At 51.7% G+C, this 23,764-nt stretch overlaps 2 protein-coding genes across 3 annotated transcripts in view; both read right to left on the bottom strand.

The window, feature by feature from the left end:
* LUZP1 (leucine zipper protein 1) overlaps positions 1-1,374 on the bottom strand; it is a 39,065-nt gene extending 37,691 nt beyond the window's left edge. The window contains exon 1 of one of the 2 annotated variants that reach the window (XM_065697810.1): positions 1,146-1,374. The gene's annotated coding sequence lies outside the window, so the exon portion shown is untranslated. The remainder of the gene's footprint in view (positions 1-1,145) is intronic. The other variant, XM_065697809.1, reaches the window with a different exon arrangement.
* A 4,274-nt stretch (positions 1,375-5,648) lies between these two features.
* On the bottom strand, positions 5,649-17,969 carry HTR1D (5-hydroxytryptamine receptor 1D). The gene is made up of 3 exons (XM_065697811.1): positions 17,838-17,969; positions 9,020-9,191; positions 5,649-8,549 (listed from the first exon to the last, which is right to left on the bottom strand). Exon 3 carries the CDS (start codon positions 7,468-7,470, stop codon positions 6,334-6,336), a length of 1,137 nt encoding a protein of 378 aa, XP_065553883.1. The 5' UTR covers positions 7,471-8,549; positions 9,020-9,191; positions 17,838-17,969; the 3' UTR covers positions 5,649-6,333.
* Between the last annotated feature and the right edge of the window lie 5,795 nt (positions 17,970-23,764).

Here is a 23,764-nt window from a genome sequence, read left to right as displayed (position 1 = left end):
CTGCCAAGAGACTGGAGGCATGCGGTAAGGAAGTGCATTTTTTTCCCCCTAAACCCTGAATGCCTGAGACTACTCCAGGGCTGTAAAAATTCTTCCCCCTTTCACTGTCATTGCTGTGCGGCACCGCTTGGAGAGGTGCTCACCCCCCGCAGGCAGCTCGGGAAGGAACCACCCTGACACACGCTGCAAGGCTGAGCACTCCTGCCCGTGATTTTTGTGGGTGCTTTTAACAGAATTAAACCCTTAATCCCCCAGCGCCTAACGCGAGTGTGCCAGTTCGCTGGGACGGTCGCTTTAACTTGCGTTTAATTGGTTTAAAGGCTTCAGATGCGGTATTAGAAGGGAAAACAACGCAGATTTGCAATGGAAGCGCGGTCACCAAGGACAACCACCACGGGGCTGGTATCCCACTCGCTCTGCGTGCCAGCGCATGGGACACCTGGCGAAGCCAAAAGGGGCACTTGTAAGCAGTTTTATGAGGAGAAAAAAGGAAGGTTTCGTGATTCTCCATCAATTAATTCCCTCGTGAGCCGGGGGGCAGCAAAGGCGGCTAAAAACTAACAAAGGCAGCGCATCTGAAAAGCTCGCAGATAAAAAGAACATGATAGGGATAAATGTGGGTGGGCTGGGGAGAAAAAAGAAAGAGGAATCCGGAGGAAAATAAGCAACAGGAAAAGGAGTCTATGGAAAAGGAGTCTGGAAAAGGTTATCCGCAGCAACCGCACTCGCTGCGCGCCTCTAAACCTCAGCGCCACCAAAGCCCCACGGTGCCTGCGACCTTCCCCGGAGGCAGCTCGCAACAGCCCCCGAGGGACCGCGACCTTCCCGGGCGGGGACGGCGCCGCTCCCCGCTCAGGAAAGCGGCTGTTCCGGTCACGTCGGAAGGAGCCCGGCGGCGGCTCCATTTCCGAGCGGGAGCCCCAAGGCCCCTTGCGGGCGCCGCCGGGCCGGGGCTGACCCGCGCTGTGGTGGCGGCGGCGGCGGCGGAGCCTCCGCGGGTCAGCCCCGGCCCGGCGGCGCCCGCCCGCCCGTGCGCGGAAGGCGGCGTTGGGTCCGCGGAGACAAAGCGGATGCCTCACATTCCTCCCCGCCCCGCCGGTCCCCGGCACCCCCCGCCCGCGCCGTCGTCGCCCACCTCTGCCTACCTGAGGGAGCCGGCCGGGCCTCGCTCCTTCCTTCCTCCCTTCCCTTCCGTTCCGTTCCGTCCCGTCCCTGCCGCCGGCGGAGCAGCCCGGGCTTGGGCAGCCGCAGCCCGCGGGGGGCTCCGGGCTCGGCGGCGGGTGCGGGCGCTGACAATGAGGGGAGGGCCGCGGCACCGGGCGGCGCTGTGACGTCAGCGGGAGCGGGGCGGCTCCGCGGGGAGACGGGAGGGCGCGGCCGCCATTTTGGGGGGGAGCGGGCCGGGGTGGGGCCGGGTCGGCCGCTGCGGTGTGAGGGGGGTGCGCGGCCCCTGCGGCCCCGGGACCGCCGCGCCAGGGGCACGCGGAGCGGTTGGAAGGGGCACGGGTGCTTGTGGCGGATACCCCGGCGGAAGGAGCTCGGTGGTGTGGGGTTGGAGAATGGGCAAGGTCTGTCCCAGGGAAGGAAATGGGGTCCGTGACCGAGGTGCAGGGAGCAGGAGGGAGGAAGCTCTGGCTGCGCGGAGGGAGGGAGGGAGGAAGTGGTTTGGGTTTTACTCACGGGGACTGGGCGCAGTGAGCGCCAGGCAGGACAGAAAGGGGCAGGTGGGGTGCGGGCTGTAACGGGGAGGAGGCAGAGTCAGCGCTTGGCTGGGCTGGAGGTGCTGAATAAAAGCCGCACAAATAGGGGCAAAGTGGGGGAGCCCAGCCCCCCCGAGGAGTAAAGGGGACCAGGAAGGGGGGAAGCTACGCCCCGGGGGCTGGGATGGGCAGAGGGGCACAGGGGAGCGCAGCAGGAGGGGGTATGGCCGCGGTGGGGTGCGCTGGAGGGGAGCGCTCCGCCCGGGCAGCAGCGGTCCCGTCCTGCCGGGGTCCCTGCGCACCGGCGGCCTCCTCCTCTGCCGGCGCTGGCTGGGGGCGGCTCGGATCCAGGGGTGCAGGCTGGGGGCTGTGACCGGGGGGGCAAACACCCACCAAAACCGCGGCCGCTGCCGCAGAGGGCCCCTGGGGCTGTGCCAGGTTTAAAGCAACCGAAGCGGCTCCTGCAGCGGCTGCGCGGCTCGAGGAGGTGAGAGGCGGCTGCGGGGTGCCCCGGCACCGGGAGGTTGGAAAGGGACGGAACCAGCTCCCGGGGAGCAGATTTCGCAGCGGCTGTGGAGAGCGCCGCAGTCAGCTGCGAGCCCAGCGCGCCCTGAGCTGGCTCCTCGGATGTTCTCACTCTTCCGTCCCTGCTGCCCCTGTGGTGAGTTCCAGTGAGGTGTCTGAGCCGTCCCCGAGCTTGCTGGGGACGATGCCCGCGGCTCTGCCCCCCTCCTGGAGCCGCTCGTGTGTCTGTGCCGCGGCGGGTGCGCCGGTTCTGGCGTCTGTTCAGGTCATGAAGTTGGCAGAAAATGAAGGCAGAGCGAGTGCTTCTGTGCCAGGTTAGTGAGCTCAGTCACCGCTGTTCTCCGAGCCAGGGCTCTCCATCACATCAGAATCTGTGGCTTCTCTCTGCAAAGACCAGATTTATTCGTATCATTACTGCTTTTTAACGGAAGTGGAGCCTCTTCTGTTGTTCCCTGATCCCAGGTATTCAGGCTTTAAGTATTTATAACGTGAGACTCATGATAACCTCCTGATACTGAACCGGTTTCTAAAAGCTCCTGACAGAGCTGAAGCCTGTGCTAGGTGCCACACACGGTTTAGGAGCATTCCTAAACGCAGTAAGCAGGAAGAAGAAATAGATGGATGCTTGTGTGGGCAGCACTGCGGTCTAGCTTGCTTGGCACACAGTTATCAGGACTCTTGTGTGGCAGCCAACCTAAGTTTGGTTTGGTTTGTTGTTATTTCTCTGGGTGTGTGCAACTGTTTCTTGTTCCTAGGATCAGCGGGATACCACCATTACCTCCCTTAGGATTCTGCACCCTTATCAAGGTTAGTAACAAAGGCACTCGGGAGCAAGCAGCAGCATCAGAAGCAGGTCGTTGTCTTATTCTGTTCGTACTGCTGCTATCTTCCTCTTGGTCAAAGAGCATCTGGGGTTTTTTTTGTCATGAAGTTCAGTTGAGTTTAGAGGGTGTTTCGCTCCCTCCTGGAGCAGACATCTTAAAAATGTCAGCTGAATTACACGTGGGACCAGAAGGGATTCATTTGAGGGTGCTAAGGATGCTTGCCAACGTAATCTCAAGACTGGTTTCTCTTATCTTCAAAAGGTCCTGGTAATTGGGAAAAGTTCCTGATGATTGAAGAAAGGACAAATGCCATTCCTGTTGTCAGGAATGGCAATGAGGATCCATGCAACTACCAGCTGGTCAGCCTTAACTCAGTCCCTGGGAAGAGTGGACAGCACATCCTTCTGGAAGCTATTTCAAAGCACGTGAAGGACAAGAAAATGACTGGGAGCAGCCATCAGGGATTTACCAATGACCAACCTCATTACCTTCTACAATGAGGCAACAGCCTGGGTGGGCAACAGGAGGGCACTTGGTGTTGTATTGGTTGATAGTAGCCTTGGCTTTGTCATGACGTGGTTTCCCAGCAGCCTACTCGTAGCCAAGTTGGTGACATTTGGGCCGGGTAAGTGGCATGTGAAGTGAGTGAGAAACTGGGTGGATGGTTGGGCTGAAGGGGTCATATCAACCATATGCAGCCCAACTGGCAACTAGCTGCTATAGGATCCTTCAGGAAAGGGGCCTCCCTCTCAGTAGCAAGATGCTGGCAACACAACTGCTGTGAAGATGTGTCTGTTGCCACCAGAAGCTGGAGGGGGTGTGTATGTGAATAAGGCCACTTGGAGGAAATCCGGCTGAGAGGGCTCTTGACTTCATTACCTATTAACCTACATTTCCTCCTTCTGTTTCACTGGTGATGAAACCTAAATGCAAAACCTGTTATTGACAAGTGTGTGGAATATGTGTCTGGTCATTGGAGTTTTCAGCAGAAGCATCTGGCTGCTGTTGGGAATTCCTCACCTCTGAGTGACAAGAGCTACTGAGCACCTGTAGCCAGGTTGGCATAGTGGAAATTGCATGGGAACCATACCTGCAACCACCCCTCCTGGCATTTCTTCAAGGGCTCTTAAGGCTTACTGCAGGGGGAATAGTCTTACACGTACAACTTTTGCTCCTCCATCTCTGGATTGGTAAGCGTGGCAGTATTGCTTCAACTCACACTGCCTATGACCATCTTCCCTTCACATTGCAAGATTCAGGCTTGTCCTGGGAGGAGTGGGCAGCTTCCACTTCCATTGTCTTGCCAGCCTTCAGCCATGGTGACTCCTCATTGCTAACGCTCATCCCCTTCCCCAGCTGTAGGAATAACCAGCACTGAAATGTACTTGTGGGGTGCTGCAGTGAACACACAGACATGCCTTGACTTTTATTTACCTATTTCTTGTGTTTTCAATAAAATCCGTATTATGGTGGGACAGCCACAATAGGTACCTCTATCCAAATGAAAAAAGGTCTTTTAACTTACCTATGTGCTCAGTATTGGAAGAACTTCACCAGAGAGGCACTTGGAAATCATGCAGCCCCCATGTGCCTTCTGTGAAGTGCATTTGTGTCCTGACTGCGATCCACAGAGCATTAATGACATGGTAAATATGGACATTGATCCCTGGGCCATGATAACCTCCTCCTTTCAATTGCGAGGTGATGGGGTGTTATTTATCTTTCATTTGTGATCCTTGGCTGGTGGTTTCATGTGCCAGTTCCGTATTTTTTCCAGTATGAGTTCCTGAAGCTCTTTGTCAAATATTTACCAGCATTAAGAATGGTGTAATATTAGACTATGTGCCCCTTTTAATTAGCCTATGATCTAATTAAGGACAGGGCCTCTTGCATTGAACTGTGAATTCTGTTTGCTCTTGAATTGAACCATGTCTTAGAAAAGTCCAAAGAACAGTAGTGGATCATCTTCCTATGAAAGATAAATAACACCCTATAATCTCTGAGCTGAAAGGAGTAGAGTGTCCACAGTGCCCACATGGGCTGTGGTCCGTGTCAGCTCATGTGTCCCCAGGCAATGTGCAAGGAGTGAACACGGATGAGAGAATCACCACTGCCAGTGGGAACTGTGGACCCTCTCTGGAAGCAGACTGGGGGGACATGGCCAGGTAATGCTTGAGCTGGACTAAGCTGTATCAGCTCCCTCTTGGGAGGGGAGAGGAGTTGTGTCCCAAACAGGGCAGCCTCAATTGCCCTCAGTGTGTACTGTGAGAGGACTATACAGCTGCTGTGATTCTGCTGTGGGTGTTCTGGGGCAATCACTTCATGGTCCAGTCCTCAGCAGAGGCACCAGCAACAGGAGGAAGCTGCAAGACTGTGCAAGAGATGTAAATGAGAGGCTGAAAGGCTGGAGTGGGCCTGGCTGTGTCACTTAATTCTCTCCTCTCTACCTCTCCATTTCTTCTCATCACCTCCTGGCTCTTTTCTGAGGTCCCAGTTACTCCACACTGGCACTATATTTTCCTGTTTCACTTTGAGCATGCAAAAAAATCCCAAACAGAAATATAAGATTGAAATACTTTTCCATCATTTTCATGCTATTTATTTTGTAGTGTTTCTACTATTTTATTAATGATAAAATGTGTAAAAATGATTTCAAATAAATGAACCTTCTTTCTACAGTTCACCCAAAGCAGAGCTGGAAATGCGGTATCTGTGATATACCCACAGCACTTGCACACGTGCTATGCCTCCTATGCCCTGCTGCTCACAGTCAAGCTGTATCACACCAAGTTCCAGGTTTGATCAGTGTCAAATGGCTAGGGCACGTGCCGTAGGAAACGCAGAGATCAGAGCCTGTTCTCCAGACGCTCTCTCAGCCTACCCAAATTGTTAGTAAAATAGAGCAGGAATACTGTCCTGCAACTACACACACCTTTTCCTCCCATCAGGTTACAAAGGCATGGCAGAATTGGGTAACATGTGTCGTTTCATCACACAAACTCAGCTCTTTGGTTCATGCTCCATCACTTGTTACCAAGCTTATTTCATGTGTTGATCCTATAGACACAGATGATCACTGCAGAGACCACAGACACGTTCTGTTATGGGATGGAGAATTCCAGACAGAAAGTACCAAATGGGCAGGAAGTTCCCAGTTACATGCACAGCACAGGGTGAGTAGCAGAGATGGCAATTACGGCTCTGTACCTTAAGGAATGAAAGGACAGGAAGTTTCCAGGTAGGCTGCACGATTGCACAAGGGTCAGTAACACAACAGGAGAGGCTCAAGATGAGCACTTCTTGAAACGAATTAGTTTTTGGAAAGCCTGTTTAAATTCTTCATTAAAAGCTGTATAAATGACTGGATTGATCAGGGAGTTTAAGTAACCTAACCATGTAAAAAAGTCCAGGAGGATGGGATGAAACCAGCAAGCATCTCGGCAGATTGGCAGCACTAGGGACATGACAAAAAAAGGCAGCCAGCAGAAAATGAAAGCTCCCAGAATAATGCCCAACGTTTTGGTGGCTTTCCTTTCCCTTGCAGCAGAAATTCTCTTCCTTTCCAGGATGCTGTCTGCAAGCTTTATTTTAACGTGATTGATAAATATTGGGGAGCCCCCTGAATGGGAATGCCCTTCATGAAGACTGGCATTAATGGAGCAGAGGGAAGACCCAGCGGAGCCAGTAATCAGGTGTGCTGTGGTAAAGCGTTTCCCACATAATGAGGGGGGCTTCAGGATCCTGGATCGAGCCGCTATATAAATTCTCCCGTACAAGATGAGGAGGAGCACAGTTGGGATGTAAAAAGCTCCACAAGTGGAATAAATCGTGTAGGAAATTTGGTCTGTGTTCACAGTACACTTTGCAAGCTCTTCAGGAGCTTTCACTTGCCTCCAGAAGAACGGTGGCACAGAAATGCTGATAGAGATCATCCAGACCACAGCAATCATGAGCACTGCTCGGCCAGTGGTCCGGCGTTTGGCATATTCCAGAGCATCTGTGATAGCCCAGTATCTGTCCAGTGCAATGACACAGAGGTGTAGGATTGAGGCTGTGCAGCACGTGATGTCTGACGATAACCAGATATCACACAGCACTTGGCCGAAGGCCCATGTGTGGGTGACAGTGTAAGCAATACTGATCGGCATTACTAGGACAGACACTAAAAGATCAGTCACTGCCAAGGAGCCGATGAGGTAATTCGCAGGTGTGTGGAGCTTTCGAGTCACAAAAATGGTAATGACAACAAATACGTTTGCAAGGACCGTTGCCAGAGTTAGAACAGACAGAAGGACTGACAAGGAAATCTTCAGCCCTAACAGTGTCCCTTCATCCAAAGCCAGCGGTGCTTCAGTGAAATTTAATGACTTGTTCGCTGAGCTCTGGAGAGAGAGCTCTGCCGAGCGGTTGTACTGAGTCATCCTCTGCTCTGATTTCACTTCGCACTTCCCAGTGTAGCCTTTCTGAGATGCTGAGGGAAGATGCTTACTTTTCTGCTGAAATAGAACTTTTCATACTAGAACCCAACATGGAAAGAATACTAACTTGTTGAAAACTTCAGCTTACACAGTAGATGAGGTGCTCTCCTAAGTTACATTTTCCATCACATCACTTCAATGGCATCATTCAGGAAGAACTTCTTTACTGTAAGAGTGACAGAGCACTGGAACAGGTTGCCCAGGGGGGTTGTGGAGTCTCCTACACTGGAGATATTCAAGGCCCGCCTGGACAAGTTCCTGTGTGATGTACTGTAGGTTACCCTGCTCTTGCAGGGGGGTTGGACTAGATGATCTTTTTAGGTCCCTTCCAACCCTTGGGATTCTGTGATTCTGTGATCATTGTTAAAACAAAACATAATCATCCAGACATGATTCTGGTGTCTGACAAATACAAGCACTATCACAACACAAGTACTGTAAGTGGTGGGGATTTAGGTGGTTTTCATTTTCATCATGCAGGTGACTAAATCATTCTTTATTACCTTTTCTTCACACCTCCTTCCTCAACTCATCTGCAAAGCTGCATCCATCAATACTGAGGAGTGAGATGGCGAAGAGGAAACATGTGGGCATGTAGTGGGTGCCCCTGTGCTTGGGACAAAGCCACCCTCAAGAGTATTTTCTCTTGCTCTCTACTAGCTGAATGTCACATTTTTGATACTGATAAGGCACACTTTATTAGCAGAGCACCCAAGATACAAACCAATACTGTCTGCATTCCTTCTATAACCATCAGTTGTGCCAGAACTGTAAATCAAAACCTCCTTTTGAAAAGCTCAGAGCTCGGTTTTCATTTCTTCCTCCAGACCAGTGAGGTTTTCTCTTCAACATTCAGTCTTCAACTGCTGAAGTCAGGTGTTGGGTACCAGAAATCAATGTGTTGGCACTGAAGCTCACAGCATGTTCCAAGAACTGAGATGCTCCTGACATGGTGAATGATTGGAATGACTTCTGGAGTAGTGATTCCCTCAAAGGAGGAAGGACAGACTGGTGAAGGGGTTCTGGAAAAACAAAGCAGATTTTTTAGTCCAGAATGGGGATAGAAGAGTTGTGGTCGTTGAGGTATCACAGCCTACAGGCTTGCCATGTTTTTCTTTAGATTCACTTGGTGTAACCTGAAATCTTTACAAACTTGAAGAAAACATCTGAAGACAGATTTATAGAACCATAGAACAGTTTGGGTTGGAAAGGACCTTCAGATCATCCAGTTCCAACCCCCTGCCATGGGCAGGGACACCTCACACTAAACCAGGGCATCCAAGCCTCTGTCCAACCTGGCCTTGAACACTGCCAGGGATGGAGCATTCACAACCTCCCTGGGCAGCCCATTCCAGTGCCTCACCACCCTCACAGTAAAGAACTTCCTCCTTAGATCCAATCTAAACTTCCTCTGCTTAAGTTTTAACCCGTTACCCCTTGTCCTTAAGACCTGTGACTCAGATCCCCCCACAAGTACCAGAACGTCACTTACCTTATGCCAGGCCCAAGCCTTCTTGAAAGAGATCCTGAATATGGTCCATGAATGGCTGTGGGGGCTAAAAAGACAGTGAACTTCTCCAAGAAGGTAGTCACCAGGCCAGCCTCCTCTGAACCGTTGAGGAGAAACACCTCTGTCACTCACAACCAGCACATCTGAAACAGAGCTGAGAGTCACTCAGTTAGGAATCTGTGGAGCAAGAGCATCATATACATGAAACACTAACACGTTGGTGTCAAACAGCCTCCCTTGAGCTCCTGAACCTGACCTAAGAAACAACGCTTGTCAGGTTTGAGTGCTTGATTTTGTTGGAAGCAGCCATCTTCTGTGAGTCAAACTTGCTTTTGAAGATGCTTTTTCTTCTGAGGTGTGTTTTTCCAACAAAGGGACCTAGAAGAGTCTCCTGTTTCACACTAAATGCCTGGGTTTTTTACCAGAAAGGCTAACCCATCTTCCCAATGATGATTCTTGTGACACTTCTGACCGTAACAATGGCCATGGTGACCAAAGTCCCTCAAATCCGGCCGCCTTTCTCTGACAATGGCTCAACCCTGCTGCCTTTTTCTGATGCTTTCACAACTCTGATACATTCTTTTTGAGGCAGAGGGAGCGGAACCACAAAGTGTTGAAGATGTGGGCACGCCATTGATTTTACTGCAGCATAATGATAGTTTCTGTTCTCTTCTCAATTTCTTACCCAATGATTTCTGAGATTTACTTTGGGGTTTTTTAATCGTTCCATAGCCTGGTCTGACATTCCCACAGAACAGTCCCGATTAACATAATCCCATAGCCATGAGTGGTAGCATCAGCATTTTTAACTTTTTGCTCACTTTTTGCATCTATCTGTCGTGTTTTCCTTCTCCCACTTTCAGCTAAGGGTCTTTGCAGCTCCGCACAGTCGGTCCTTGTCTTTATTACCCTGAAGGGTTTTGTTTCATCAGCAGATGTCAGCACCCCACCATTCATATACTTTCCAGATCACTTAAAGTCTCTTGAGAGTCCAAGTAATTAAATCAGTCGGACTTCACTCAGTACAGATCAGCTTTTTGTAATTGCTCCAACAGACTGGGGAGGTATAACTCACCTTTCAAAAGCCTGGGCTTTTACTGTTCCCCTGAACACCGTATTTACTACGTGTACAGTAACCCTGTTGTTGATTCCAGTCTTTGCAAGCTGGCTAGGTACAGACATCAGGCCTGTGGATAAGCAGCTGCCCAGTTCTCTCTGGAAACTGGTACCACAGAAGCTGTCTTGCAGATGGCAGGTGCCAAAGGAGTTTTAAGTAGAGACTGAACACCCTTGCTGACACCATTGCACTTTGGATCTTGAGTTGAACTCTTTAGAGGAGCACTGTGTGACAGTGAAGATTTGATGTTGTTTGCTTTGGCCAAAAACAAAGGTTCCACTGGTAAACATCCTCCAAGTTGTCTTTAGTGAACAGGGATGGTGAAGTTCATCTGGCTTCTCTGTGGTCATTTTCATCTTCTCTGTTGGCTCCTGGTTTTGCCTGCTGTTCGGCTCTGCAGTTCAACTCGCACAGTGAAGGCAAGGCAGCGGGGCAGGGCCTGTACCCTGGTTAAGTTGGAGGAGAAACCAAGCTGCAGCAGTGCAACCTCACAGGCAGGAGGCTGAGTCACGAGCGAGTGCCATCATGTGGGTCGTGCCGACGTGGAGCTGCAGCCCTGCACCAAGGATGTGCAGTCCAGTAAAGGAAGTCATGACCCATTTCTGGCCCTTTTGGAACACAGATGCCATTTCTGGAGAGTGGGGGGAGTCTTTTCGACAACGATTTCATGGGATTACGGAATCATGGAATAGTTGGGGTTGGAAGGGCCCAACCCCCCTGCAATGGGCAGGGACATCTTCCACTAGATCAGGCTGCTCAGAACCACATCCAGCCTGGCCTTGGATGGTGCAGCTGACCCCACAGTGAGAGAACGCTTTGGTGCATCCCTGCAGATCTGTGCTGGAGTAAGTCATGGATACAGCAGTTAAGTGTGTTGAGATGAAAATAGAGAATTTGCCCTTTCACTGAATAGGACAGGGACAATGGCGAGCAAGATGGAATGTCTTTTAGTGAGCTGAATGTTTCAAGGCCACACTGAAGGGAGTGGAATTGGCGAATTCATTCTTCCCCCTTGTAGCTCGGGGGAATCACAAAGGGTTGGCTGCGAACAGAGCTGGAGTTCAGCAAACTCCTGAAACCCCAGTGCCTCTCCCCTCCTTTTGCAACCGATTCTGATCTTCCAGTTCAAGGCAGAGCCCGTGTTGCTGAGCAGACCAGGTCTGCTCCGTGCCGCTGAAACCCTGAGCAGCAATAAAGCCGCTGCAGACAGCAGATGGCACTGCGAGCGGCGAAGAGGCAGCGCGGGGGAGAGCTCGAAAGAGGGGGAGATTTCAAAGCGAGCTCTTGCGTCTTTGGGACAATTGACTCAAGACAGCATGAGAGTATCTGTGGAGACCAGCTTGGAGGAGGGAGCCCTGCTCAAGCATAATGGAATACATTCAGAATAAGCTGTAGGAACCTGCCAGTCTGTAGATCCTGGGCTGTGGCAACAGGAGTGTGACCAGCAGGGAGAAGGAGGTGATCCTGCCCCTCTGCTCTGCTCTCCTGAGACCCCACTTGCAGCACTGGGTGAAGTTCTGGTGTCCTCAACATCAGAAGGACGTGGAACTGCTGGAAGAAGTCCAGAGGAGGCCACGAGGATGCTCAGGGGCTGGAGCACCTCCCGTATGAAGACAGGCTGAGGAAGTTGGGGCTGTTCAGCCTGGAGAAGAGAAGCTGTGTGGAGACCTCAGAGCAGCTTCCAGTGTCTGAAGGGGGCCTATAGGGATGCTGGGGAGGGACTCTTCATCAGGGACTGTAGTGACAGGACAAGGGGTGATGGGTTCAAACTGAAACAGGGGAAGTTTAGATTGGATCTAAGAAGGAAATTCTTTCCTGTGAGGGTGGTGAGACACTGGAATGGGTTGCCCAGGGAGGTTGTGAGTGCTCCATCCCTGGCAGCGTTCAAGGCCAGGTTGGACAGAGCCTTGGGTGGCCTGGTTTAGTGTGAGGTGTCCCTGCCCATGGCAGGGGGTTGGAACTGGATGATCTCAAGGTCCTTTCCAACCCAAAGTGTTCTATGATTCTGTGATTCTATAAGTCAGGATGCAGCTTCTAGGAGAAAAACAAAGCACCAACGGGGTGCCCTGCACGGGAAATAGGATCCACAGAAAAGGTGAAGCCTGTGTGAAAGTAAAAACTGGGGAAAAGCTGTCAAATGTAGTGTGCGATCTGTACAACGTTTGCATGCATCAGTAAGCTGCAAACGAGCCACGTTTCCTGGCTTTGGATTAAGCTGCCTGAAGTACAGAGCAATTTGCAAAGGCTATAAATAAGCTCGACTAAAACGGACAGGAAATAAAATCTATATGGACCCCATACAATCAAGTGGACTTTGGCTGTGCTGCGCACTGAAAAGGCTGCCACATTGCCATCAGAAATAAAGGAGTTACTGGGGGGACTGGTTTGCGAGCTGCAGTGGGAGCTTGCTTACGAGCTGATGTGGCTCTTGGAGTCAGCTCCTTGAAAAGGAAGCAGAGTAATCTAGACTAGAAGGGAGTGCTCTCATATGATGAGGAGATTTCAGCATCGCCCACACTAAACAAGGTGTCCCTCAGACAAGCTGCCAGGTCCCTGCAGAGGAGGATGGGCAGCACTGCAACTGCTACGGTTTTGTGCTCAGGGCAGGGTGGTGAGCTGGAAGCACATCACAGGGCTTGGGAGAAGCCAGGAGTATCTCTAGGAAGTGGCAACCCTCAAGACCACAGGAAAGCCGAGCAGCCCTCGTGCAGGGTCTGCCTTTGCTCCTCTGTTCTCACCCACTGATGTGCACGGCAGGGACATTTCCTACACCTCTGCCTCCAGCTCCTCCGCTGTCTCTTGCTCCAGGCAGGGAGGACTCAGCCAGGCTCAGCTCTGCAGGACCACTTTGGCAGGAGGAAGCAGGGATTCTCCCAGCCTCAGGCGGAGAGCACAGGGTCCTGCCCCAGGCCAGGCTCTCGTTTGGCCACCGCTCAGCACAGGGCAAAGGGTGAATTCCTCCTGGGTGGGTGCCAGGCAGGGATTGCAGGTGCCTGGAAGCACCGGGCAGTGCATCCGTGCACATCCCCAGCTCCACTCACACCTCAGGTTTTCACCTGCTCCTCCCACCTTGCCATTTCACACGGGATCCTATCTCCTGATGTTTGCAGGTACCTGTGTTAGGAATAAAAAAATGATTAAAACTCAGGCTCTGACCTGAAACCAGGAGCTTGAGTTTGCACCTAAATTTCTGCTGTGTTCAGGCAGCAGCAAGTAACTGCTTACGCTGGTAATTCTGATTATCCAGGATGCTTCTGAGGTCTCAGGTGATCACATCAACACCAAACAAGTCTTTAACACCACACCATGTTTCCAGAAGCAGAGCTGTCATACTCCAGGAAGCTTGCCCCATCCTGACCTCCCTGTGCTCTGCCTCCATCGCTACAGCTGAATTCCATGGGCCGTTGCACTTCATGAGCTGTCCAGCTCAATACAAATCAAAACCACACAGCTCAAGTACGGTAAGTATGGATCGACTGGTGATGGAGAACACTTCTGGGTTGGTCATCATACAAGGAACTGTACGTTTGCTAAACTTTTGGTTAGAAAAGCAAGTCTTTGCTTGATTACAGGAGGTCTGCAGTGCTGCATGGGTTCTGTTTGTTACGTGTATGCAGTGTGCACTGGTTATAAAACCAGTGAGATGAGCAGGGTTTTCAGCGTTCTTCTCCTTGCCCCTACTTCAGGGCTGCATCACAAAGTGAAAGCTAAGGTGAATTCATCACAGTCCATTGAGACACGTGAAAACTCCCTGGGAGCTGGTCAGCCCCAGCAGGCAGCTGAGCCCTTTAGCGCTGAGCATCTCTCCGCTTGACTGTAAGGGGAGCTGGTGCGAAAGAGTTTGTGTTGCTGGAAGAGTATACATGAGGCTGCATACGTTCACTGCAGCATGGTTCGTGCAGCACAGCTCAGGCTCTAATGCTAGGCTTAGGGTGACTATCTTGAAGTAAATCAGGTGTACCTGCTTTGGGTTTATTTGTTGATACAGAGAACAGTGCTCTATGATAAACAGGTATGATCTATACAGAACATCTCCCGTGTTAAATAAGCAATGATGATAACTGGCAAGCAAATACTGGCAGTGCTTAACTCCTCCTCTCCCTTCTCCCACCTTCTCATTTTGCTCGGCTTTCAAGGAAGCATTGGTATTTGTTTTCACTTGCCTTTCTACACAACAACATGCCTCAGCTGTGCAACCTGTTGCTGACTACCAAGTTACAACTGCTGTTACCCCTCACATGGCAGGGGTTGGAATTAGGTGAGCTTGCGGTCCTCTCCAGCCCGAGCTGTTCTCCGATCACTTGTCAAAGAGAAAGGTTGGGATTTGGTGGGCAGTGATGCTGGCAAATCCAACACTGCAACGTTACTGATCATTGCTTTGGAGGGAGCAGGGGCTGGAGCTCTTAGCTCTGGCTTTCCCTAGACTCCCATAAAGTCTGTGATGACAAATGGGCGAAATCTCCAATAAGCTTTTTCTTTCTCTTGTTTCCCTTCCCGTTATGACTTGATGTCATATAACAAGAATTGCAAGGGCAAATGAAACACAGTGGGCTGTGAGATTGCAATGCAGACTGTGTCCATATGCAGGCAAGGTGGAATCCAGGACAAGAAGATGGACACTGACTCTGATCTCAATGGTCGGACACAGAACGCCTGACCTGGCACATCTGACATCTAAAGAGTGGTTAAATCTAAAGCGTGGTTCAAGCTCTCAGGCTCCCTCTATGGAGATTCTTCCTCCCTTCTGTCTTAGAAGCCTGGTATAAGTGGTGCTCGTTTCTTTCCATGACCTGCAGAGGAAGCCTGGAACCCCAGCACTTCAAAGTCCGGATTGAACTCACCAGCCTTGCCTGGAGTCTGGGGGCCATGGAGGACAGCAGGAGAGCTGGGGCAGAGGTGGGAGATCAGTCAGGGGTCTCCTGCCATGAAGCATGGAGCCCGTTTAGGAAAGGATGGGGAATCACTGGTATAACTCCCTACAGAGTGCCTCTAGGCTGTCGGCAGACTCAGGGACTTTTCCAAGTGTTTAATGCATTACTTGGGGTGCTAATCCTTGTATGCAAATAAACAGTCAAGCCTTAAAAAGGCATAGAAAGGGTGGTAGGGTTATTCTGCAGACATGTAATCAGAGCATATCCCCTTATTGCCAACCCAGAGAACGGAGCAGCTTCAGAAGGCAGAGCTTCCTTACCCAGTAAACCAGTTCAGAGTGCACTCTGAAACATGGGCTTACATTTCTTGGAAGAAGGAACTCAGCAGCCCTCTGTACTGAGGGCAATTCGGGAGGAAACTGGGAGCAGCTTTTGCTTGAATGACCACAAGCTGGTGGCTGGATGTGTCAGAGAACACACAGGGCTTTAGCCTACATATGCAGAAAGAAGCACACAGCAATTCTACCGTGATGGGAACAAGGAGGCCCTGTAGCTGGGACTGTCAGTAATGGTTTGGGTGATGAAATCAGTGAATGCTTCTTCCACTGAAATGACACTGGAGGGCTTCCAGCACACCAGGGAGCAGGATTAAGATTAAACTCAACTTTAAGAACAAGCAAGAGGTATTTAGTTCAGGTAGAAATGAGCAGCTGCCCGGTGCTTTGTGATGGAGAATAACCAGCTAGGTAAATGCTCTGTGTAGCGTAGGACCAGCGTGCACTGTCAGCAGTGTCATTGATCTTGTACCTTGGCAAGAGGGCAAAGACTTTGGCTGGTGTGTAACTAGGAAGAAGACTTCTAATAGATCTTGTTCTGTTCACCTTGGACAAGGTTAAATGAGAGCCCTGCATTCAGCAGGGAAGAGAATGAATGGGGATGTCTGGGCTAGAAAGGACACAGCTGAGGGAGATGATCAGCAGTCTTTATATGCATGAAAGCTTGCTGCAGAACAGGAAGAAACAGTGCATTGCCTGTGGATGTGACTAATACCCCTGAAAGGAGAGGGATTTAACTGAAACAAGGAAGACTGAGCCATTAGGAATAGCTTGCAGATGGTAAGGGTACACAGTTGCTGACAATAACTGTCACTGAGTGCACTGGGGCACCAGAGCCCCAGCTTCCATGGTTGCAGAGCATGGACAGGAGAAAGGAAACCCCATGTGCAAGGCAGAATGTACCAAAATGTTCTCTTGGCAGACCGTAGCATCAGCCCGGCTGTGGTTCACACGTGTCCCTGGCTTCTGACTGTTGCTCCCTACTCATTCTGCACCCTCCTTTCCCACTGCACTGAACTTTGCTATAGTCCTCTGCTGCCTCACTCATTTCCTAGGATACAGACACAAGGTCCCCTGATACACACCACTTGTTCCTTTCCCTGAACATTTGTCAGGCACTATGAAGTAGCATTCCCATATAGGACCTGTCCAGATTTCTCCAGCTGTAGAAATGAAGGCAGCAGCCATCAGCTGCAAAGGAGCCAGAACAATCAGAGATGAGGGATGACTGGTGAGGATGCTACTCGAGACTGTCAGGATCTGGGGGTAAATGGGAAACCACATTACAGGCAACACGAAAAACAACAGTTGTGCCTGATGTTTGTTCATTTTAATACTCAAGAAGCATGCATGATGTACAGCCGAAATCCTTTCTTATGATGCCACCTTAACTTTGGGGAGAACATGAAAAAGAAAAGCAAATTTGCCTTGGGAAACCTCACAGATCCCAGCCACTGCTTCCATTGACAACAGTTCCTGTGATGAGGAAGTTACAATGACTGGCAAAGTAATTCCCATCACTCTGAAGTCAGTTGGCCACTTAGTTTTGGGAAGGAAGTTTCTTCCCTGGGGTTTATGTCATTCTCACAACTGGGAAAAGGACTGTCTGTCTGGAAAACGTTATTCCCCTTGAAGTCTTTGTCATGCATTGCTTCCTGCAGTATCCTGGAAGAATCAGGACCACCTCATGATGGCAGGGCAATGCTGGCAGTCCTTGTCCTCGGATGGCTCCTTATCTTTCCTGCAGTACCAAAGCTCATCCCAGAAGTGGTCCACGTCCATCATTTGTTGCATGGTGACAGTCCATTGGCTCCAAGTGAGAGAGTGGTGGGCTTTGCTCCAGGAATCCTGCTTGCATTCAAGCAGTGACATGAGCATGGATGGGTGAGGACTCCTGGCTTTGTGCTGGCACCTGAATGGAGGTGACATTGGGTCACCATCGTACCTTAAGCAGGAGTGAGGACGAAGCCAGGCAGCCCGGTCACTCACGAGCAAGCCCCAGTGGTGTGGGATAATGCTGGGACAACCGCAGCCAGACCCATCTCAGAGCCGCGGTGCCCCAGAGCTTCCCCGGTGCAACCCGCACAAAACCAACCCCGCTTTTAAAGCGGTCGCTTCATTTTCCCGGTACCGCCCGATGCCTGGAGAACGGACCCGCAGCGCCCGTCTCCAGCTCCGCATTGCCCAGGAAAGGGAACCCTCCCTGCCGGATAAACTCGCCCTGCGGACGGGTGCCCGCGTCCGGCGCCGCTCGACTCCCCGCACCCGGCTGGGCGATGCCGGCGAGGAACCGCAGCCACCGCCACCCACCGAGCCGGGGCGAAGCCGCCGCAGGCCCCGGCCTCCTCCCCTCGCCCCACCGCGGCTCCGGCACGGGCTGCGGGGCGGCGGCAGCTCCGCTGCTCCGCGGAGACCCAACTTCAACCGGGGCGCCCCCGCTCCCCGCCCCGTCGGCGCCGGCATCGCCCCGCACTCACCCTCCGTCCCCGCCGTCCCGCTCTCGCCCGGCTCTGGCAGCGCCCGCCCTAAATACGGGCGGCCCCGGCGGGGCTCGCAGCGCCAGCCCCTGCGTCCCGCTCCGCACCGGGCGCGGCGGCGGCGGCGGCTCCTCGCTCAGTCCCGGCGCCGGCCGCGGCTCTGCCCGTGGAAAGCCGGGGACCGGCACCGGAGGCGCTCACGGTGCCTGCGAGGGAAGCCCCGGGATGGGGCTGGGGCTCGAGTCTGCACCTCCCCACCCCGGTGATCCTGGCACGGGGGATGCGGCGCAGGCGGGCGGAGTGGAGCCCTGTCCCTGTGCCGTGTGCCCGGGGCCGTGGCACATCCCCCGGGCAGGCCACGGGGTCGTGATCCCAAGTGGGTTTTAGACAAATAAGGCAGTGAGATAATGGAGGTGCCATGCAAGGGCACCACCGATGGCCAGGCGCGGAGGTGGCCGGAGAGCTTGGCTGGGTGGGCTTGACCGTCAGCTTACCTCCAGCCGCAGGCTTGTAGCCCCTCTAAGCCGCACAGACCGCCTGCATCCACACCTAGGAGACACAGAGTGCTGATTCCTGCTCTTCAGAGATGCAGCTAGTGGGTTTTCACTGGGTTTAGTCTCTATTCAGAAATGAAAGCTGTTCTGGTGGGTTTGTTTTTTCAGAGAAGCAATAACTTTGTTCAACCCCTCCACAAAACATCTCTATGGAAGCAATTCCAATAGAGCCAAGGTCTTGGAAGGAGCGATGGCACCTTTGCGGTGTCATTTGGCCTTCAGCAGGTTTTCAAGCAGCCATTGCCAAGCAGCTGCCTCCAGTTCCCTCTGGCAGCAATTTACATATTGGACTCGTTTCAACAAACCCAGATCCTCTCATGATTCCTGCACACTTCGTGCTGCGGATAGCCTGCACCACCCTGCACCAGCGGGATGCCCTTCACACTCACGAGGTTTGTGACTAAGCCCCAGTGTGCTGCAGCTGCCCTGAGGTCGTGCTTTGTCCATGTATTTCAGGGGGGTTGGTCCCAATTGCACCTCCTCCAACAGCTACTTCCAGGAACAGCAGCACCTCCTCGATTCCCCAGTGCCTCTCAGGACTTAGAACGTGTTTTGTGAAGGTCATAAAGCTGCAGCTTCCCTTCAGAAAGAGAAGAAAAGGGGGGGTCTTGAAAATGCACCACCACAGTGTGCATCTTACAGGTAACCCCCCCCCCCCCCCCCCCCAATTCCCTGCAGCATCATTTCCCTTCCAGGCTTGGAGAGGAGACGTGGTGGATCTTTGGAGCCTCCAGAATTCCCTAGAGTCAAGTGTAGCTCCAATAGATGTTCTTCGAAAGTCTGGAGAAGATGCCTCTTGGTTTGTTTTCCTTCCAAACAATGTGGGTGTCGTGTCGTGGGTGAGCATGTGTTTGCTGTGATACAATGCTCAAGGGAAGGAGTTGGCTCTCTCCTGTCTCCAACCGAGGAATGAATTCCACCCTCAGGGCAAGAGATACTCGAGGGAATCTTGCAGAGCTTGGCAAGCAGAGCGGGAGCTGCTCTGTGGGCTGTGGCCACCCAAGGGCAGTCACTCAGCGGGAGCAGGGACCCCGTACCAGAGGACAGACCCCTCACAGTGCAGGGAAAGAATCTGGCACCATCCTCATGGCACCCACCTTTGTGGTATTGATGTGCATTGGTGGGGTCCCCTCTCCGGCTCTTCTCCGCGCTAACCAGGCCCAGCTCTGCAATCTCTGCTCATCAGAGAGATGCCCCAGACCCCTGAGCATCCTCGTGGCCTCCACTGGACTCTTCCCAGGAGTTCCTTCTCTTCCTTGCACAGGACGGAATGCTCCAGATGTGGCCTCTCCAGGGTCCAGTAGAGGAAGAGACCATTACGATGTTAGATATTGTTCAGGAACATGAATTCCATGCAGAGAACGGAAGTGCCTGCTGGCTTTTCCTTAGGCTGACTGGGAAAACCAAGGGGAATTTCAGGGATGAAAACTGGCTTTTGGGTGTTCTCCTCTGACTTCAATCATCCAGACACTCTCTTGCTTAGTAACAGCTCCAGCTCATTTCACTCCTGCTTTATAAGGTCAAAATCAGTGTTGTATTTAATATCCTGTGTTGAATGTCCTGCTTAGAAAGAAGAATGCAACTATTCCTTTCTGAGATATGCTATCTTTTTACTCTTTTGATAGGGCAGGAGCACAGGGAGGATGCTTTTCGTGCTGTAAGCCCAGACTAGAGGAGAACAGGGGAGGCTGAACTCATCCTGGTACAAGAAGTACCCCAAAACCGCTTTTGCTCCCTGCTATGGTCAGAACACTAATACACAGGATGCTCCTCGTTTGCAACCTCCATTTGCTCATTGCTCATTTACATCTATTTCCTCTGAGGCCAGCAGTCTCCTTCCCTGAGGTTACCCAACCAACAGCAAAAGGGGCTGGCTTCTTGTCAAAGAAATTCACTTTGGCTAAGGAAGGCCGATGCAGCAAGGGAGGTTCCTCCTCCTTTCTGCTCTTTGGTATTTGATGTCCCCTCACTTTCAACATTAAAACCTGAATTAAAGACCCAGAAAAGAAGGCGACTCACAGCACTTGCTCTTCCCACATGAGTCATTTCCCTCTGAATTCCATGTTTTTGTCACATTCCAAATCCCACAGGGAGATGCTGGCATATGGAGAGTCAGCTCTTCAGGCACCACTTCTCCGTTTCTTTTGCCTTCACAAAGGTTCCTTCTGCAGTATCAAAACACAAAACCTGTCTCACCATTGCTAAGGTAACTCCTGTCAGAGCCCAGAGCTGCTCTGCTGGAGCTGGCTTCTCCAAAGAGTGACTTGAACCTATCCGAACATCCTGAATCAGATGGCTGAGGAGGACACCCAGCTTCCAAGGAGCTGTGCTCGGTCACTGCAGCTCCATGTGGTCGCAGGCCTCCTTTGCACATAGAAGAAGAATCCTGTTGCAGGTAAGCAGTAATTTCCTTCCTCAGGGAAGAGGAAGCCTCTCTCAGCACTGTTCTTCCACTGGCTGGGGGGGATTTTCTGACCAGTGCGTATGGTGCTGGCTGAGGGATGGAGACAACCCCCTGCAGTGAGGGGCAGTGAGGGCACTGGAGCACATTGCCTGAGGAGAGGCTGAAGGGCTCATCTTGGAAAAGGGAAAGAGAGATCCAAGTGCCGTCCTCAGCTGACTGACAGGGGTAGGGAGAACACAAAGCCAGACTCTTCTCAGCTGTGCACGGTGAAAGGGCAACAGACACAAGATGCAGCAAGGGAAATCCCAACTAGAACCCAGGGAGAGTGGCAGCTCCTGCCCGTCCCACAGTCTCCTGTGAGCTTCCAGTTGTCATAAAGGAGTAAAACAATCAAAGGTGGGAATTTATTACAGTGCTGGGAAGTCTCAGTTGGCAGCATGGTGAGGACAGAACGGTGCAGATCAACCCACTAAGTGATGGAAGCAGGAACGTGGACTTGGAGGCATGCTGCAAGTCTGCTTAGTGTGTAACCAGCCTTGTGACGAAGCGCAGCATGCAGTCAGAGGAACAAGAGCAGAAGCATCGCTTGGCATAGCAACAGCTTCGAATGATTCATGATGTGAGAGCAGCCTCATGCACGAGCTCCCAGGCAGGGTCCTTCTCTTGGGTCCCCAGGAACTGCCAGTTAGTCGTGGCCATGGACTGGGGTTCACATTTGTCCTGTGGCTGATGTCCCAGGAACAAAGTGGTACGTGCTGAGCGCTGTCAAACACATCTGGCTGAGGCTCTCTGCTCTCATGTTCGCACTTGGAAAGTGGATATTAAACATTGGAAAGGGCTGGAAAGGAGCTCTGCTGCTCACCTTGTAACAGGTCTAGTAAAGAGACTCAGTCCCCCCAGTGCTAGGAAAAAAGCTCCATGGAAAACCAGATTTGGGGAAATAACTTTCTTCCATTCTTCAGGGGGGATGCCCCAACGAGCAGCTGTAAAGATGCAAGCACACCGGTAGCACACAGCAGTTTAATTCTGTATGACAGTTGCCTATGGCAGAGCTGTTCTGCGGTCATGTACCCTGACAGCCTTCCCCAGCTCTCACACAGATGGAATGTCAGCTCTCGGTGTCCATGCTCAGCTCCCAGGATACATGGAGTCCTGTCTCTAGGTTAACAGCACTTGGGTTCTTGCTTTCCGGCAGCTCAGATCCACAGGTGCAGGCCACCAGGAATCAAGGAATCCTCCTGATTCACTCGATTGGTATAGGTTTAAATGAAACTGCCATGAGTTGTCATCATAACTCCTGAATCCCCCCAGGTAAAACGTGTCCAGGAGCAGAGCAGCATATCCCTTGCACCCCACCTTCAGTGAGACACAGACTGCATGGGGTGTCTCAGGAAGAGATGTTGAGAACTGACAGAGGAGTACCCAGAGCCTGGGCAACAGGTTACTGCCGTATCCATTGCTGACTGGGTGACGTGGCTTTGGCTGGGATAGAGCTAATTCTCTTCCCAGTAGCTGGTGCAGTGCTGGGTTGTGGCTTTAGTCTGGCAATACCTCTGGTAACACACTGATGGTTTAGTTGTTGCTCAGTAGCACTTACCCTGAACAAGGACTTTTTGGTCTCATGCTCTGCAGTGAGGAGGGGAACAAGAGGCCAGGAAGGAGCAGAGACAGGACAACTGATCCAAACCAGCCAAAGGGGTATTCTATACCACAGGAATAGATAGAAACTGGGATAGAAACTGGGGTAGTTACCTGTTTGGGTCAGGCTGGGTATCAGTCAACAGGTGGTGAGGAAGTATTGTGCATCAGTTGTGTTTATTGGGGTTTGTACCTCTCTATTTCACTATGATCATCATTATTATTGCTATTTTATTTTACCTGCATTTCAATGGTTAAACTGTTCTTCTCTCAACTCAGGGGTCTTTACCTTCCTCCTGATTCTCGTCCCCATCCCACTGGGGATGTGGGGAGTGAGTGAGGGGCTATGTGGTACTTACCTGTCAGCTGTAAACCATGGCACTATGTCTGGGCTCATAAATTAATCATCAGTCACAGCAGAGAAAGTAAAGGGCTATAAAGAGGCTGAGTCAACATTGGAATGTCCTTCTGCCCCGGGTGCTCATTAATGTGAATGTTATTGGGTCAATATTTGTGCTGTTGATTGAAGCGATAGACCTGTGCCTGTTGTTTGCCTTCTCTATTATGAAATGAGGTGTGTGGAGAGAAGAGCAGGAGAAAACCCTGAATACTGAAGCACGAGACACTTGGATTTTCTTTACAGAGCCACTTGTCCCTGTCAACTCCTATTATATCCCCAACAATTTGCTTTCCTAAGAGAAATCCAAATATTCAAAGCTGGGAGAAAAAGCAGCCCATGGGAAGGGCATGTTCCATTGCTCTCCAGGCAAGAGCTGCAGCACACAAGACTGTGTCATGCAATGTGACAGGGCACATGAGCACAAAGTGGGGATGTCCTCTGTGGTGGTGGCATCTCAGCTCTGCTGCTATGGCCATAAGTGTCAGAGGCTCTGAAATAGCCCCTGTGTAAGGAAAACCGAGTTGAATCACGGAATAACAGGAAGGAGTCCCTCGACGTCTCTAGTCTCAAAGCAAGACCCCTTGAAGCCAAACTACCAGGGGAGGGCAAGTCTTATAGAAGAACATGCAACACAAAGAAGGGGCATCAGCGCTCTTTCCTCTTCCAGTTCATGCTTCAGACCCAGCTGTGGGCTTAGAAACATGCCCATAATGACACTGGTTGTTCTAAAGTCCCTTCCATCAAAGGCAAAGCAAAGCAATGCCATATGCCCAGCCAGAATGGGGCCAACATCTGGCAGCAGCGCCTGTGCCTCCAGAGCCCTAGCAGCAGCTTCCAGATGTGGCATTACCCTGCAGCCTCTTCCTCCACTGGGGCTGCCTGGCAGGCAGAGCCCTTGCACCCAGAGGAAGGCAGAGCTTCCTTTAGCTCT

The sequence above is a fragment of the Lathamus discolor genome, chromosome 18 (genome assembly GCF_037157495.1).
Source record: "Lathamus discolor isolate bLatDis1 chromosome 18, bLatDis1.hap1, whole genome shotgun sequence".
Classification (NCBI taxonomy): Eukaryota; Metazoa; Chordata; class Aves; order Psittaciformes; family Psittacidae; genus Lathamus; species Lathamus discolor.
The sequence above is the reverse complement of the archived record's forward strand: the minus strand, read 5'-3'. Positions and strand labels throughout refer to the sequence as shown.